Source organism: Pleurodeles waltl, chromosome 8, assembly GCF_031143425.1.
Source record: "Pleurodeles waltl isolate 20211129_DDA chromosome 8, aPleWal1.hap1.20221129, whole genome shotgun sequence".
NCBI lineage: Eukaryota > Metazoa > Chordata > Amphibia > Caudata > Salamandridae > Pleurodeles > Pleurodeles waltl.
The window spans coordinates 370,015,064-370,033,802 of record NC_090447.1 but is presented as its reverse complement, the minus strand read 5'-3'; the positions used below and the strand labels follow the sequence as shown (position 1 = coordinate 370,033,802).

General features: G+C 41.4%; 1 protein-coding gene across 1 annotated transcript in view; it reads left to right on the top strand.

The window, feature by feature from the left end:
* MYO16 (myosin XVI) overlaps positions 1-18,739 on the top strand; it is a 2,485,855-nt gene that overhangs the window by 1,328,505 nt on the left and 1,138,611 nt on the right. The window contains exon 19 of the mRNA XM_069204246.1: positions 1,481-1,552. Coding sequence (XP_069060347.1) covers positions 1,481-1,552 — 72 coding nt within the window. The remainder of the gene's footprint in view (positions 1-1,480; positions 1,553-18,739) is intronic.

Below are 18,739 nucleotides of genomic sequence, written 5' to 3'. Positions count from 1 at the left end.
GCCACGCAAGGCTACCTTATGTGGCCCTGCATGGCTTCATAAATATTGAATAATGTAAAGCAGTGCAAATTGCTACGTTATGGTACTCTGCGCCCAGCAGGCATTTACATGAGTGTTGTGTGGGTGTTCCAAAGCAAATCTGCATCCTGCAGCACACATAGAAATAGGAAAAAGCTCTGCAGGGTTGTTTTTGTGCAGGAAGGTGATCCTTCCTGCACAAAACCAATCCTGCAATAGGCGCTACGCTGCCAAAAGGGCACAAGCAGAGGGGGAAAAGGCAGGAATACGCCGTATTGGATACATATGTGTTCTGGTAAGACCATATTATGACCGGGGGGCATATTTATCAAGGGGTTTGTTTCACCCTTGCACCATGCAACGTAGTGCAGGCTGATGCAAAATCTATATTGAGATTTACCAACCCACTCATACCCACTTGGAATGGCCCTGCATGGCTTTGAAATTCTGAAGTAATGCCAGGCAGCACAAGTCACTGCTCTACTTTACTCTGCCCCAGAGAGGCGTAACATAGGTGGAGCATGGGTTTTACTTTGAAGCATTTTAATATTTACCAATACTGGTAGACCTCTGAATGTATCTGAATGCTACACCTTCCCAGGAGAGGCATAACAAAGAGAAATATCTTTATTTCTCCTCGTTTTTTTCCTATTGTTATTTGTGATGCAATCTGCAGCATACATAGAAAGAGGAAAAACCCACAGAGGGTTGTTTTGCTGTACACAAGCAATTCTCCCTGTAATGCAGACACCCTTGAACTATGGTTTCAAAGGTGCCTGCATAGGCACTAAGAGCAGTTTGTGTGCTTGTGCAGGCAGAGAGCAGGAATGCCCATCTAGAGATATGGGGCATTCCTACCCTTTTTCTTTCATGCAGCACAACCCAGTGCAGGGTAACAAGGTAACTTGCTGCATTTTTTGCATGATATTATGATAAATATGGTCCTGAAGGTGTAAACGGTGGTACCCACTTGGAGACGTACGTGTGACCTTCACATCTCTGCAGCAGATCTATTGATATCCTTTGCTGTTCTTCTTTAAAAGTTGACATCTTTAAAGTAAATCATGACGAACCTATGAGGAGTCACAAAATAATCAATGGGTTATCATACAAAGAATTCAAAGTGTACTATTCTTTCAGAAAAGATTCACAGTCTGAGGGTTTTGCTACCACACCATGAGTGCTTGTTTCAATATCTGGAGCTTGCAGAGCAAGTGTACATTGTGGTTGAATAGGACAATAATGTTTTTTGCATATTTAAGTATTGATGTTACCATACCCAGGTGATTGGGGTACATCTGGTACAAGACAATAACATCATAATGCCAGTAGTATTGATCCTTTGCACACCAAATGCAATTTGCACCTTGCAAAATATATCTCAGTCTCCTCCCCTGCACCCCACCTCCTCTACCCGTCAAACAGAGTTTGTGCTTATTTTATTCTTTGTTTTTGTTTCTAGTGGCTGGAATGCTGCAGGTATCACCAGATGAACTTTCTTCTGCCTTAACAACAGATGTGCAGTACTTTAAAGGTACATTATTTATTGGAAAATTCTGCTGTTTTACCATATGTGGCAAGCTGTGCAAGTGTTCTTTCAATGCCATGACTTCCCCTAACTAACATTGTTAAGTTGTTGTTATTGACACCACCGTATTGTGCTTTACATAGTTCTCTCTAACCATTGTCTGTGAAATGATATCTAGTTTGTTACATTTGCATCTTTGCAACGGTTTGTGAAGACCATGCTTGCTTTTTTTTACATTTGGTTTTAATTTTGTTAACCAGTAGTATCTCTGCCAGTTGGATTTTTCTTCAAATGTGTCAAAAAACACACCTGAAAATGGGTGCAGTAAAAGCCAATTAATAACTGCCCAGATTGTATTTTCAATTGTAACTCCATTGTACTATACTGCCAAAACGTTAAAGCCAATTGACTTTCTGTGTCTGTATAATTTAAACATTTTTTTTTTAATTCTTCACATTTATCTACACATTCTGCATCAGTTTATTTTAGATCACGCACAATAATTCTGAGCATTGTAGAAAAGGAAAGGAGGCATAGAATCTACAATTAATATTATTTAGAATCTGAGAATACTGAGATAGCCAGCACACAAGAATGTGAAACTGGAACATAACTTTTGAATAGAGTATACACTGAAGGCAACTAAGGAGAGGCAGAAGTAAGAGGGCCTGATTTAGAGTTAGGCGGATGGGATACTCTGTCAAAAACGTGACGGATATTCCATCCACCATATTACGATTCCCATAGGATGCATTGGGACTGTAATACAGCAGAAGGGATATACGCATTGCTGGTCAGCATGCTGTGGATTGAATCCGAGTGGCGGTAGAACAAAGAAGGTGTTTCCCCAGAGGACTTTGCAGTATATACCGAGACTATTTCAGAATTGTGCTTAGCATGTGAATAGTAGGACAATTCTGAATTTGGTCCCAGTGAACCATTGATAATTCGGCTGCCATAGATAGGGAATTGTGTGTAAAGCAGACAATGGTGTCCTGAGAAGACCCCATTAGTGAATAGGGTTCAAAACACCAACATAAACCCCCAAATGGTCAAGTACTACTTTTGTTGGGAAAGTAGTAGCTCTGACATATGGGGACCCCAGTAATTAACTTATGTAGCCATCATTTGGGTAGATACAGTGTATTGTTTGTCGTATATGTTTGTATTGGTGTACTTATATGTGAACACAGTGCCATTTGCACTTTTAGGTTCACTTTATTCACACTTTCAATGAATGGTTTGTTTTTAATTATGATTGAAAAAACTTAAGCAGATTAATACAAATATGATCAATCCCTTTGATGTGGCCAGTATATGTACTGGAATTATGAACGTTGTATTGAAATGAAGCATTGTTGGAGATTAGAAGTGATTTGTATTGAATACTGTATTTTGAATAAGTCAAATATAGGGGGTCATGCTGGTGGTCTTTTCATAGACCGCCAGCCCCTCTGAGACTTCGCCGGCCTCATAAAGAACATTCTGCTGGGCCGGCGGGCTGAAACATTCTTTCCGCCCTCCGGCCCAGCAGAATGCAGGGCCCGGACATTGCCGATGGCTCCACATGGAGCTGCCGTGAATGCCGCTGTGCGGCGGGTGCAGCAGCACCTGTCGTGGAGATCACTGCCCGTAGATCGGGCAGTGACCTTCACAACGGGGCACTGCACTGGGGCCCCGGAGCACTCCTTCTGCCAGCCTTTCCCTGGTGGGGGAACCTGCCAGGGAAAGGCTGGGGGAAACAGGGTACATAATCCAGAGGGGAGCGCTGCTTGCAGCGCTGCCCTGTCGGATAATGTTATCCACCATCGTCAGGCTACCTGTCGGCAGTAGCCTGGCAGTGGCGGAGGGCCGCCACAGGCGTCCCTCCCTGTGTTAATAATATGGCGAGTATAACCACCAGGTTCATAATGAGGGCCATAGTCTAGGACTTATAGACTGTATAGCTAATTGCCCTAAGAAGTAAGTCCCACGTGACAATTGTGTGATATTGTATGTAACTACCCCTGTGGGTGGCCCTTGTTTGGTATATATAGGTGCAGCACTGTTGAACCTGTAATATTTTGCAAACTCTGCCCACTTTTACAAAAAGGATATCTAGTGCAAGGAGATTTTGTAAAACCATTGATCTTATGTCAGCCATTTCTATGTCAACTAACAGGAAGGCACCTGTTGCATCTATAGTAATCTCATCTACAATGGTTGGCAACTTTCTTATCTTGTGATCATACAGGATGACAACCACACATGAAATTACAGCACCAAAAATATCTCCTACTATCTTTGAAGCATTGGCACCCCTTTTATCTCAGGTGTTTGATCCCAAACAGAATAATTGAAATGCTCCACATAATAAATCTTTGGGAATAACTCATAGATAGCACATTCCATACTTACCATTTGGCAGTTTGTAATAGGTGTTTTTCCACAAATTAAATAAACACCTGGTATGGTGAGGTCTTGTTCAGCTAAAATAAAAGTCCAAATACTTTTAAACAAAAGAATGTCTAGCCCCTACAAAAACCATGTCAGTTTTCAATTTAGGTCTATATACACATAATTTCCCTATATTTTTCCAGTCTACGGCAAGTAATTATTGAGTCTCTGCTAATGAATTAATTTTTTACCCTAACTTTGTAACATAACTCCTTCTTCTATCTTAGCTCTCATTGCTCTTCTTCTGTCTTCAACTTGTCCAATAAAGTATTGTTCCACTGGGGTGAGCATACAGGCCACATTGTTTCTATGGGCATAGACTGTACCAAATGTTAAGGTAGGTTCAAAGACACCTCCCACTGTGCCAATGTTTTTTGCTTTAGCAATGCTGCTCAAATGTTTCATAATTGGGACAGTTGAGAAAACAAAGTCATAGTTGGAGTAATAGTATAAAAATTATTGCTGCTGATATCAAAGTGTTAGCAACAGGCTACAGGAAATACCATAGGTTAATGGGACAATATGATAAGTGATTCCCCCAAAGATGAAAGCAATTGAGTGTACAATTAACAATCTTTAACTTTCATGGTATTCACATACTCATTTAATATTTTTTAATAGATAAATATTCAAAAAACCTCTAATAGAAGTTCAAATGTCTCTAATGAAAGCACAACTCTTAGACACTAATTATCACTTCCAGGACATAATGTATTTGTTCATTATTACTGTAATGAGATTTCAAAGTTCAGCTCCACTGCAATCACAAACCCATGAATGTTGAACTGGATTCGTATTGTTAAAGCAAAAAGTTTTAAATTCCTTCTCCCAATCACTTGTTGCAAAGCATGTCTATTCAGGTGCTGAGTATTTTCAACTCTGCACTCTCCTTTTTTATCTCCAAGTTACCCAACCCTCAGCATCACTGTCACTTCGACTTGACTACTCAGTTTCTTCAGCAATTTATGTGGCCACTTGCACAGCTGGCACAGTTTACTCCCTTGGCCAATTGCCTCCTGGTACAACTTTTCTTGCTACAGCATCTGGTCCTTCGTCAGAATCTAAGTTTCCATGATTCATCTGATTCTGTCTCAACCCTTCTGTACCAACTACTACTGTTAGCTAGCTCAGACTGCAATTGTGCTGTATCAGCAATTTGCCTAACCTCAACGGCTTGACTAACCTAACCATTCTGACTCACTGTAACTGACCCTACAGGGACAAGTGCGGTATTATCTAGGGGATCTGGAACTTTGTGAGTGTGGCTCGCATGTACCCAGTTAAGAAGACCAGTGCACTTCACAGCTGTCATAGTGACCAGCACTACCTGAGAGGCCCCTCCCAAAATGGTTCCAAGCAGGATTTCCTTACATGCTTCTTAACCATGTCTTAGCCGCCTGGACACAGGTCATGGCAGAGCTCCTGCTGTGGTTGCACAGTAGCTTCTCCAACCTGATGAGACACAGAATGAACCACATCATCTAGTCCTTTGCAATAATCGAGAACCAAGATATCTGTAATATTACAAGTGCATTCACTAGTACACTTGGCAATCTCATGGCTCTCCCCATGATGATATCATGAGGGGAAAAAACAATCTTTCTGTCTGGAATACTTTGCAAACAAAAGGCAATGCCTCTGGTCATTTCAATGTGTTGGTTGCACATACTTTTGCAAGTCTGGACCTCAGAGTTAATTTAACTTGCTTCACATATATAGAAGCCTCAGGTCTGTAAATGCAATGTAGTCTTTGCTCAACTTGTAATGCCACACATATTAATTTAGGACCTCACCGTTGAAGTGAGTCCCTTGGTCTGACTCTAGAGAAGTCAGGAATCTGAAACACGCTATCAACTTTCTAAGCAATAGCTTTGCTATTGTGAGGCTATCATTCCTCCTGGTTGAGTAAGCGAGAGAAAATGCATACAATGACCAAGAGATATCTCAGTCCTCTTCATACGGGTAGCTCAATAAACTGCAACTTCATTTTGTTGAATGGTCCTCCTGATCTACCTATGTGACTCAGTGTGACTACTTTAGGTTTCCCTACATTTATCTACTGGCATATGGCACACCTGTGACACACAGCTTCTTCTATCAATCTGAATCTGTGGTTAAACCATGTCTGCCTAAAGATTCTAATCATTTTATCACAATTCACATGAGCCTGTCCATGACAATGTCTAGCCACGGGGGGGTTACAGATCGTTTGGCAACACAGCTCTTCCATCACACAAAACCCAAATATAATCTTCATAATTTTGTCACATCCTGCTTAAATCCAGCTCTACTGTTCCTCCTTTGTTACTTCTTCCTGCAATGTGTTCTCGCCACTTTGGCTGCATATGTATTTCCCAGTGTTACATAATCAGTTGACTTGCGGTGTGCAGGGCACTTCACAACCACAGTTCGAGCTGGCAACTGTAATGTATTCAACCAGTTGTAAACTTTATCCTGGTTCTTCATGGACGATCCAGAAGAGATCTCTGGAACCACAACTGACCACACAGGCATGAAAAACACCAAAGCCATACTGACTATTAGTGAAAATGATTACTTTCAACTGTTCTGAAAAACAGCATGCTCTAGTAAGAACAACTAATTCAGCTACTTGGGCATAAAAGACTCATTGAAACCAGGAAGCTTCAATCACACCTGAAACTGTGCAAACTCCATAGCCAGCTCTCAGGTACCATCATGGTCCGACTGCCACATAAAGACTCTGGCGTTACGATTGCCACGGTTCCGCCAGCACCGCCAGGATCCATGATTCCGACAGTGTGGCGGTGGTGGAGATTGTAATCTGCCAGGGTAGCGCTGCCCTGTGGATTATGACCTCGTTCTCTGCCATCCTCATTCTCACAGAGACCTCATTCTGTGCCATCCTTTTCATGGCGATTTCACCAACCATGAAAAGGTTGTCAGAGAAAAAATGCAGTGGGCAACGGGGGGGCATCTGCACTGCTCATGCACTTGGCCAGGGCAGTGCATAGGTCCCCCTGCTCAGCACCCTCGCAATTTTCACTGTCTGCCTTGTACACAGTGAACATTGGGAGGGTGCTGGTGCACCCTGTGAGCTACAGCATTGCCGCCGGCTCAATTACGAGCCAGAGACAATGCTGTAGCATGTTTCCCACTAGGCCAGCCTAGTGGGAAACTCCTAATAGGTCCGGATGTGTGGTCACCACAAAGGCATCGGCCACCCTTTCGGGAGTTTGGCAGATGCGCTTTCGCATCCCCCAAACTCAAAATTAGGCCCATAGTCATTTGAAATAAGAGGAATATCTTGAATTTCAAGTCTCAGCTGGGTGCATAGTTCAGTAACATTGAGACAGTCATGCTTAACCTCATCAGTACAATCATTTACATTGTTATCAGGGGCAGGCACTACATTGGAAGGATTCAACACAGTGCAACACTTCAGATTTATGTTGGGGACAGCAAGAATGATTTGCTCATATCTGGTCAAACAAGTGCTAGTCTGATGTTGGGTTTTGGTTTGGGTTAGTAAAATTTCCATAAAATGGGGAACAAAAATGTTCAGGGATGTCCCATAACAATGCCCTCTCACTGTTCTATGCTGATGCTCTCTGCGGCAACAGCCTTTAAATAAGCGGACAAAGCTGAAGCCACAAGATCAAGAGTAGCAGAAAAATAAGCCACATGCAACATCATACTTCTCAGTCACTTCAGATAACCTTTCATAAGCCTGTACTGCACATTTGGTAATGGCGTAATGGCACACAAACCACAGGTTGTCCACTGTATAAATATCTGAATGGGAAGTGCCAAGAGTTCATAATATAATTTCATTTAGTTCCAATTTAAATCTGGACACATTCAGTTATGTTTTTCTCTCTGGAATGTTGTCTGTCTTTGTATTGCAATTTGCTACACCATTCACATCGGCAGGACCCAAATTATTTAGCCACTCATTTAATTGCTGTGCAGTGAAACTTCACAAATTTACTGGATTAGTCTGTAACATTTTTGCTCCTAAAGGACCTGCAACTGATTGATTGGGGTACTTGCAATAGACATGTCTTCTGGTGTGTTTGTATCAGGAGTAAATCCTGTCTGTCATCAAAGTTGGATCTGTAATTCATGTAGGGTTTAATGGTCTCAGAAGAGAACACATTTTCTTTATGCAACACCTTCTTTGCACCCTTTTCAATGTGGTGACCTGGGTACAGAACATCTTCATTACAATACTGCAATTTAGTCAGGGAGACTTTGGGGGTTATTCTCACCCTGGCGGGCGGCGGAGGCCGCCCGCCAGAGTTCCCCCTCCAAAATACCGCTCCGCGGTCGAAAGACCGCTGAGGGTATTTTGGGTTTTGCACTGGGCTGGCGGGCGACCGCCAAAAGGCCGCCCGCCAGCCCAGTGCAAAACACCCTTCCCACGAGGACGCCGGCTCAGAATTGAGCCGGCGGAGTGGGAAGGTGCGACGGGTGCAGTTGCACCCGTCGCGAATTTCAGTGTCTGCAAAGCAGACACTGAAATTCTTTTTGGGGCCCTCTTACGGGGGCCCCTGCAGTGCCCATGCCATTGGCATGGGCACTGCAGGGGCCCCCAGGGGCCCCGCGACACCCCATACCGCCATCCTCCCGCCAGGAACAGGATGTCGGTATGGGGTGACAGAATCCTCCATGGCGGCGCAGCTTGCTGCGCCGCCATGGAGGATTCATTTGGGCAGCGGAAAACCGGCAGGAGACCGCCGGTTTTCCACTTCTGACCGCGGCCGAACCACCGCGGTCAGAATGCCCAGCGGGGCACCGCCAGCCTGTTGGCGGTGCCCCCGTCATTTTAGCCCTGGCGGTCTTGGACCGCCAGGGTTAGAATGACCCCCTAAATGTCCATTCTCTCCAAAATGATTCAAAAGGGCAATTGTGTCTCTCCCACAAACTTCCTGAGTATTTGAGGCCACTAATAGGTCATCAATGTACTGGAACAAGACTGAGTGGTAGAGCATTTTAAGTGACTCCAGATTCTTTTTCAAGATATGGTTAAAAATTGATGGACTCTCAGTACACCCTTGTGGGACTTGGCACCATGCCAAAACTTGACTGTCAAACCAGAAAACAAAGGGAAATTGGCTCTCCTCATGCAACAGTTTGGAAAAGAATGGTTGGCATAATTCAATCACGGTGAACCACTCTGCTTCACATGGAATTAGGAATAAAATTACTGTTAGATTCGGTACCACAGGGCAACATTGAATGACTATCTTTTTAACCTTGTGAAGATACTGGACAATGCAGCACTTTCAAGTGGGCTTCCGCAGTCCCATAATGGGAGAGTTACATAGACTTCCCATTATCTCTTTCAGGATACCATGAAAGCCACTGATTTAATTGCTATGCAGTGAAACCTTGCAAATTTACTGGATTATTCTGTAACATCTCTGCTCTTGAAGTCCCTGCAACTGATTTATTTGTGGTGCAATAGACATGTCTTATGGTGTGCTTAGGTCTTTTTTTCCTTGTCTGGCACTGCAAATAATATTTAAGATTGGTTCTAATTTGAGCGCTAAGTATGGTGAGGGTCTCTGAGGAAACCTTGCATCAGGAGTAAAACCTGTCTGACTTGTCATTGAAGTTCAATCTTAAATTTGTGCAGGAGTTAATGGTCTAAGAAGAGAACTAATTCTCTCCATCTCTGAATCATTTGAACTTACTGATCTCTGTAAACTATTTGATGCAATCCCATTGGATGTAACTGGAGTATCAGTAACATTTTGAGCATTCAGGACATTTAAATTGCGCACATTATTTACAGACTTAACTGGACCTTACAAAGGAACAACTGGACCTGTGGTTACAGAAACTGTCAATGCATCTAGACTAATATAATTCATCTGTTTCTGGTGAATTGTCATTGATACACTTTGCCCTGACAAGGTAGTACTAAAACTTTGTCCTGGTTGAGGCCGAGAACCATTTGGTATGGACTGATTTGGATTGAATGTTCACACAGGGTCACTCGAATTAAAATCTGTGCAGGCTGTTTCACATAGGATGTCTGTATTGACTGATTCATGTTAGAATTTAGAACAATGTGATTCATATTAGGACTCTGCACAGGCTGAATTATGATAGAGCTCTGAACTGGTTGATTCACACTAGGAATCTGTCTCTCTGAATTTGCAAGAGTATCAGGCACTATCTGGTTCGGGGTTCGTGCAACTGAAGCAGTAGCACATTAGGTGTTGCATCTCATGCAGCTTCACTTGTTCCTCCTACCTCTACAGAATGGTATGGAGGCGGACGATTTAGCAATATCTGATTCATAAATTCATCATTCAAATCACTTATGTATGTCACATCTTTATCTGCCATCTGTTCTGTTTTCTCTTTCCATTTTTTACTCTTTGATTTAGTGCTTTCTGCTTCTTCACTAGTAATGGCTGGATACAATCTAGTTTCCTCAATAATATCTGCTCTCCAAGCTTTCTGCTGCCCATCCCACCTTGACATAACAATTGTCTTTAATGCTCTCTGCATTCTATTTTCATACTTGTCCTTCAGTTACTGATGAGTTATGTATTCCCAAGTATTAAGCACTTCAAACTGTGCAGGTCTTGGAGGCGGTTTCATCTAATAAAATAATTGCCTTGGGTTCTCTAGAATTCTTATATTAAAAGTTCCATAGCAGGGAAATGCTAATGCATCTTCTTTCTCTGTAGACTTGTACCATTATTTAAGCCAGAAACATGCAGAAAGACCTTTTTGGGACACAACATAATGACCTGGGATATGTTTGGGTGGGGTATCTATTCCCTTTCTCACTGGAATAAATTAATCTTCTCTCAATGCACTTTTAAAGCCTTTAAAAAACTTCATTTTCAATCAAATTCAATAATTCACAATTTACTTTTTCTTCAAATCTGGAAGTAATCTTGTACCCACAGTTCTCTTTTCTTGTTTCTCAACCAATAGCAATGCAGTAATGTCCACCAACACCAGCACTGCTTCACACCAACCGCCCTATACCAGCGTGACACAGAGTGATGTCAGTTTCACTCCTTGCAGCAACTCACCTGCTTTGCAATTGTCTCTCACATCATTGCTTTCACACAAACCTAATGCAAAATATTGTGAGCGAAAAAAACAACAACCTGTTTGCTTATTACAGAATAGAGTAACCAAAGACTTCAAAGCAGTACGGACATACACTTTCTGTGTATGGGTTTCAAAATATTACTACTAATGAGAATTCACCGGAAAACCTTACTCCTGTTGATACAGATCCTCTATGTGCACTCAGGATTCACTTAAAACCAACCAACCTCAAGGACAAGCACTTTACACTTCAGACAATAAGTTAACAAAGTGTCTTCTACACTTGTGCATAATCCCAGATCTTAGGCCACAGCGGACCCGTTCAACAACTACTTCTTAGCATCTAGCACCAAAAGCACACAAGAGCAGAAACTGTGAAAAACACTTCAAAATGCCACAGTTTACTGCAATCTCAGGCCAAAAGCAATTCGAGCATAAACACTCAAAATACTCATGCATCCGCTGTGAAAGAATACCGTTGGAACTTCATCAATCTTCAGATTGAACCATGGGACAGACTTTGGGTAGGGACAATTTTGAAAGGGCAGATCACATGGCAATAATCCTGCCTCCCTAGCACTATGCCTAGCTCTGTCCCCCCCTTGTGGGAGAAACCACTACTTTGCCACCAGATTTGCTGAAGCATTTTCCTTCTCAGCAATATACTTTAAACAAGGTCAATACATCTTTTCAACCCACATAAGGGTGTGGAGACGTAGGAATCAACAACACAACTAATCAATTTAGAATGACATTATGATCATTGTGGCCACACAAGGACAACGCCAGTCTAAAAAAAAGTACAATGATTTTTATTACAAATTAAGGATTAGAGTATTGTAGATAATTAGCATGACAAGACTCTAGAGGTACAGAATCATAATAGACTGTCCACACCACTAAAGAAGTTCAAACAATCTAACATCAAAAAGACTAAACACTCAATCAGTGATACACATAACAGCAATAAGGAAATCTGGAAAGGAGGAAATAAATGCTTTCTAATTCTATTAATCATTTAGCAGTTTAAATTCTACAATTTAGTAACCTAGGCAAGGGGTAAACCTACGAATTAGCAAGTCTATGTTAGCATGTGCTGAGTTAAACATGTGGGCAAAAAGACAAATAGTACAGAAAGAGCAAAAAGAATTTGGGAAAAAGAAATTGTGTGACACAGATGACTAACTAAAATAGGCAAAAAGTAAATAGGCAGGGAAAGCGTCAGAATTTCATAAGTTCAATCAAGAGTCTTCTCTGGGTCAGGGGAAAAATCTTCTAAGTCTCAGCAAAGCATTTCAAAGAGTGAACAAAGGTAGAGAAGACTGTACCTCTCAGAACCCAACGGGTTCAGCCAAAGGGGAGGAGTGGGAAAATCTGCTCAAAGAAGAATGCAAGGAGAATGCTGCAAGTCCAGCTGGGGAAAGGTATATTAAAGTTCATAGAACAAGATGATTCTCCCATCCATCATTCCAGATAATGCATCAGGTGTAACTGCTTAATGAAAGACAGTCATGTGACATAGAACTGCAATACTGACGAAAGTTCTCATTACCAGCATGCAGAAAAAATCCATCTTTGCTCATCCTGGCGGGTTGAAACATTTGGAAACATAGTCCATTACACAGTTCCTGAATGTATTGTGGTCAAGGTTAGTTTCTCAGGCTCACTATGTGTAGAACAATAGAACATCTATTACCAAGCTAGCATTCTCTTGAGAAGGAAGTCTTAAAGGAAAGCACATGTTAGCAAGAATGACTAAAAATGTTCTGCACAGTCAGAAAACAGGGCCTTGCAGACCTCACTAAGGCTAAACACAGTGAATTAAAACAGCACCTTAAATTATCTCAATTAAAGCACATATGACGTTCAGAATTATTAATTCAACATCAATAAACTTTGTCAATACTTATGTCACAGTAAATTAAAATGAAATAACCATGTTAATACATTGCATCAATTATGGTGCAGAACTGAAATCTTCAACTGTTACATGTAATATTTTAAACATTTCTCTCTTGAATTCTCTTATCGCTTTAGTGCACACTATTAATTAACACCATGAAGAACAACATTGAAAGGAATTGATTGATTAAACATTAAATATAAAGGCTTTACCACAACAATTTAGTCTAGTAACCTACACTAAATGCCCATTAATATGGCTTTCAGTGCACCACTTTACAACACAATCATTAGTACTTTGATTAACAAAATGCATGTCATGTATAGATGATCACTGTGACGTCAGTGGCAATATCAAAATTTCTACTACATAAGTCTTTAATAGCTTTCCCTCTTCCCTCATGTTCATCTCATCTTGCAAATTTGCACACAATTTTTGCTCCATTACAGAAAGGGGAATGAATCTCAGAAGGCCAAGCATTGCAAGCCTCACAACATTCTTTCAGGAAACAAGTTACCATACAAACATGGATCAATAAATTGTACCTTCATGGTTTTGAACCCCAGCTTGTACCAAATGCCATCTCACTTCAATTCAGCCTGGACACCAACCTCACACTGCACATTGCGAAACAAACAAAGACTGCCTGGTAGCAACACTCTCTTCTAAAGAAAATCAAAGAGTTTCCTCCAGAAAGTGACATCAGAACTGCAGTTAAAGCCCTTATATTCTTGCATTTGAATTGTGGTAATGCCCTACTCCATGACATCCCAGAAATAAAACTGGCACCCGTTAGGGGCATCCTACAAGCTGCAGCACATCTACCCAGGGCCTAAAGAAAGATGATCACATCATATCCATTCTGATGGAATTCTACTAGCTCCACTTGCCCGCCAGTACCATCTTCAGGACCAGCTGCATCATTTACAGTGCCATCATGCCCAGCACCCCTGCTTATCTTGCAGTCAAGCTCACAATCTCTGGTGGTTCTTAGCACACCTGGAGTCAGGACACTATTAGACCGCACACAAAAATGTGTAAAAGAAAAAGGAAAGCAAGCATTTAACACGCATACACTTAGGATCTGGAACAACATCACCATATTCATCAGGACCAAAGCAGAGCTGCTTCAATTTAGAAAAGAGTTGAAGACTCACCTCTTTAAAGAATACTACCTCACAATGCATTGACTGTCCACAACTCAGCGTCCTTCATTATTAGTCATTGGCTATATCTGTCCACAACTCACCTTCCTCTCTTATTACTCATTGGCTTTATACTTTTCTTTTTTTTTGTATATTTTTATTGATTTTCGCATTTCAAATACAATGACATTAAAATCATTACATTCACCCATCCTAATTTGTTTCAAAATCTGGGCATTACATAACCACAAAGTGTGATCCAAACTATGCATTCTATATGGTTCTTATTCTACCCTACCCATTTTCTCGAAGTTGTTGCAAGAGCCCACCTGAGCGACTATTGTTTCTTTCCTCTACCTGCACATTTTTCATCACTCCCCTCACTATTCACAGTTGTGTCCCATCTTCCCCATATTTCAGGTACCCTCTCCCCTTGTAAATTTCCTTTTCCATCATTCTACAATATTCTACACCTGTGTCTCAGTTCTGATATGTAGGAGGTATTCCAAATCCCCACCTCTGTGCTATGTCTCTTTTGGCCACCATACCACCCAGGTTCACTAAAGGTTTCTGATGCCGGCAGTGATCTGACCAGCTCCATATACCCAGTAGCACCAGTCTTAGTGGCAATTCCATGGGGAACCCCATTGTCTCCTCCTCCTGCATATTGTGCCAGAGGGACCCTACTAGGGCAAAAATGCATTAAAAAAAATCATTGAGAGTTTCTGCAGATCCAGTGAAAAAAATGTTTAAAACCCCAAGAGCGAGCTCATGTGCATGTTTTGGAAAAGCCCTTGGGATGGCCTGGTCCTGGGGCCATTGTTTGAAAAAACAACGTGGGTCCCATGTACCACTTCCTTGGGGCAAAATCTTTGTAATGGGGTGCCACCCAGACACCCCCCACCTCTCTGGAGCTAAATGACAGTAATGGGTGGGGCTACATGGACCCCCAGGCCCCGAAGACTACCACTTCCCTGGGGCTAAATGGCTGTAATGGGGATCTGCCAGTACCACCAGAGCCCCAGAAACCACCACCTCCCCAGTGCTAAATGATAGTAATGGGGGGCCTCACTGCCCCACCCCCCCTTGTACCTAGGGGACCACCACCTCCCTGGGAATAAGTTAAAAGTAAATGGGGACCTTACAAGGTTGTACCCTAGAGTTGTAGTCCCCAGGGCTGAAATCAGCCCTGTGAGGGGGTGGGGGGGGCGCGGGCCTCCTCCCACATTACAAAGTAATATATTTTAAGACTGGGCCCCAGGAAATGGGGTACACGGAGCCAAGATCGGCATGGGGGAGGCCTGGGTCCTCCTCCCCTTTTTAATGAAGACCGCTTGGCACCGCACCGTCCACCTTAGTAGTATGCCAAGGTCCACCTTAGTATTTTGCAAAGGTCTTCCTGCCTTTAGCCAGGATAATGGACAGCTTATTAAAGGGCCCCACATAGCGTTCCCCACTAATTTGGGTGGTGCATTCTTGATGCTGAGGTATATGAGGATATCTCCACACAACAAGGAAAAATATACCTCCTATAGATAAAAAGGAAAGACACTGGTTTGGTGGAGATTTACCAAAACAGACACAAGGTCACTGGTGACATTTCCTTGTGCTCCATTACACAGCTGTAGTGTAGAATACATACTGATCATTTACCCAAGGAAGCAGAAAGAACCCCCACTTGGGTAGATATTTTGTGCAAAGCTGTGGTCTCTTGTTGGATAAAAGGGCAGGTGAGGTTCCTTTGGGGCCAAGTCACTCTCACAGCTACTGACACACCCACTCACAGACGCACTTGGACACTTACTCCCTACGGTAACTTGCACCTTCGCCATGCACTGCTAATTTCCTCAGATTTTACATCACTCATAACAACTTTTATAACAGCACTAAAAATATCAGTGAAACATTAGCAGTCAAATTATTGATGAGAAAAATGTGCATGGTGGGGGCACGAGTTATAGTTACCTAAGGGTGCGTGTTATGGTTACTTGATATAACTGCTGAATTTCTTTGGTTTTGTGCGAGTAAATTCAGAGCCTAACTATAACATCCCTGTAACCTTTCATTTTTTAAGTTATATACATATATATAATAAAATATTATCTCATATTACACATTGGTGGTTGCCACTGTTTAGTTATAGTTTAATGAGGTCTATATTTCCAAAGGAAAAACATTTAATGATTTTGGTACCATTTGGCAAATCTGCAAGAAACTTTCCTAAAAAACAATTTCATCCACCTCAGCTCCTTCCTGAGATATTTTGTGGTGATCCATAAAATGGGACAATGAAAAAGAAGGGAAGTCCCAAAATGTTGAGGTCCCATGATGCTTCCTGTAGGAATTTTCGGTCACAGGTAAAGAGTGAAAACAACTGAATGGAATTACACCAAATGTAGAAAAAAGTTAGAACTTTACTCAGAAAGTGTAGTTTTGGTTATTCAATATTGATCTGTTCATAGGTTTTCGAGAGGTTTGCATTTAAAAAAAGGTGCTCTTGTAGTCATGAAAGAATACAAAAAGGTATCCCTAGACATTTGGTCACATGGGTGTCCCACTGGAGTCCACAGGTACTGAAAATTAAAAAAACAATAAGGCCCTTTGATTAGGTGAGGCAACTTTTTATCTCATTGGCCATTATAGTACTGCAGAACTGGTATCAGCCCTGTTGTAGCACGTGATCTGATTGGCCAGCTTTAACTTGGAAGAAAATTTGGACTTTGGCTCTGTCTCCTGAAATACACAATTAAAAATACTGCAAAGGGTCAGATTGGGGATACTCTGACACCCATGCACTTATAGGGGGGCCCCTAGTGACCTGTCCCAGGGGTCAAAAATTACACAAATGTGTTTCAGCTCATGGGTACCACAGCACTCCCATGGGACCTAGTGCAGCTCTACCTTAAGGTACTGCAGTACCTCAGCGGGAGCCACTACTCAACCTTACACCCCACAGTACCATGGGTTGGAAACTCGAGCATAGGTACCACTGTAGTATCAAATAAAACAAATATAAATGAAATGTCGGTTGGGGTTCCATAGCTAATTTGGACAGAGGGCCTGGTGGGAGGCTAAACCCTGCAGCCAATCCCCCCTTCAATTGCACAGATCCACTGACCATGGACATTGAGGCAATTGGCTGAATGTAATTTAAAAAAAACAGAAATTCCCTGAAAATGATCAAAGGTTAATGTGTTGTTATAATTAGATATGAAAAGGAGATCTCACAACTTCAAAAAGTATGAAATTCAATGGAAACGGTTAATTTTATGTTAAGGTTAGGTTCTGAAGTAACACAAATACTAACATTTAAAAAATACAAGAAAAACTTTAAATTCACAAGTTATAGTTTACTGAGCTAGCTATAGCCTATACTTTTGCAATGCATTGCTTATTTTCTCACATATTGCATCAATCATGCCAGGTGAATTGATATTTTTGCTGACACTGATGATATCTCAAATTATATCCTTGATGATATCACTGATGATATTATTCAGTTTTTGTTACTGCATCCCATGGGATTTGTGGACTGACAGAAATTCATCATACTACATCTGTGCCCAATTTTGCATTCAGGCCTAATAGGATTACCCTTTTAAAGACATGACCTGTAAATTTAGGTGAAGAGGGTCACAGGCATGCATTTGCCACTGAAAAGGCACCTTTTCCGAGATTCTATGAAAAACACCCAATAGTTTGATAAAGTACACTGCACACATTGCTGAGATGGGAACAATGAAATACTGACTTGGAGCCATTCTTACAAAGCCAGCGTTTTATAAGCCATCTCTAAATGTGACACATCTACTTTCTACATTATGCAACAATCAGCAATGCCACAAATTCTTCATTGATGTTGTGGAAGTAAATATCCACACTTTATAAACATCCTTGCTGCAAAGTATGTGTCTATAGCTATGTTTTACAAATATTTTAAACGGGCACCTGCCCAGATGTCCAGTGGTAAAAAATGTATTGTCAACAGAAGCTTTAGCCTTTCTGATAAATTTTTTGGAACAGGCTTTTGCTTCAAGCCACAGTGTACCTCCAGACATACCTGTGCAACTCATATTAGGGTTGCTCAGTTTTTACCTTTTTAACGTGGAGTAATACTTGCACCATAAAATGTAGTGATTTGGAAACAATGCACCCTTAATAGAACTATAAATGGGGAAGTCAAATGTTTTGGCTTTTAAATGTTAGGATAAAGTGTTCTTGAAAATTAATAGCACTTTTCTCACCTGCTTGAGGTTTGGTACTTGGTTTACAGAAATATAACATTTTCAGCAAGCAATACTCCTTTACTATGACAGAGAGTTGGACAAACTAATGCATGTGGTAAGATGCAGTGAGTGTCTTTTTTCTGTCACTTCGTGGCACATTCAACAGCTACACATTTTGCTCCTTTCTAGAGATTAGAGTGCTGGAGAAGATCCCTAACATCAATTACTTCTACTGCAGAAATAAATTCATTGAATTCAAGTGAATTTTATGTTTATTATTGTTCTAAATTTGATAGATTAGAATGAATAATGATTTCAGTTTCCTTTGTAATTCCAGCTATTAATCCATAGTGTAAAACAGGCTAATTCAAGTTAGTTTTGAATCCTTATAATCGTGTGCTATATTCAAAGGTCCACATTA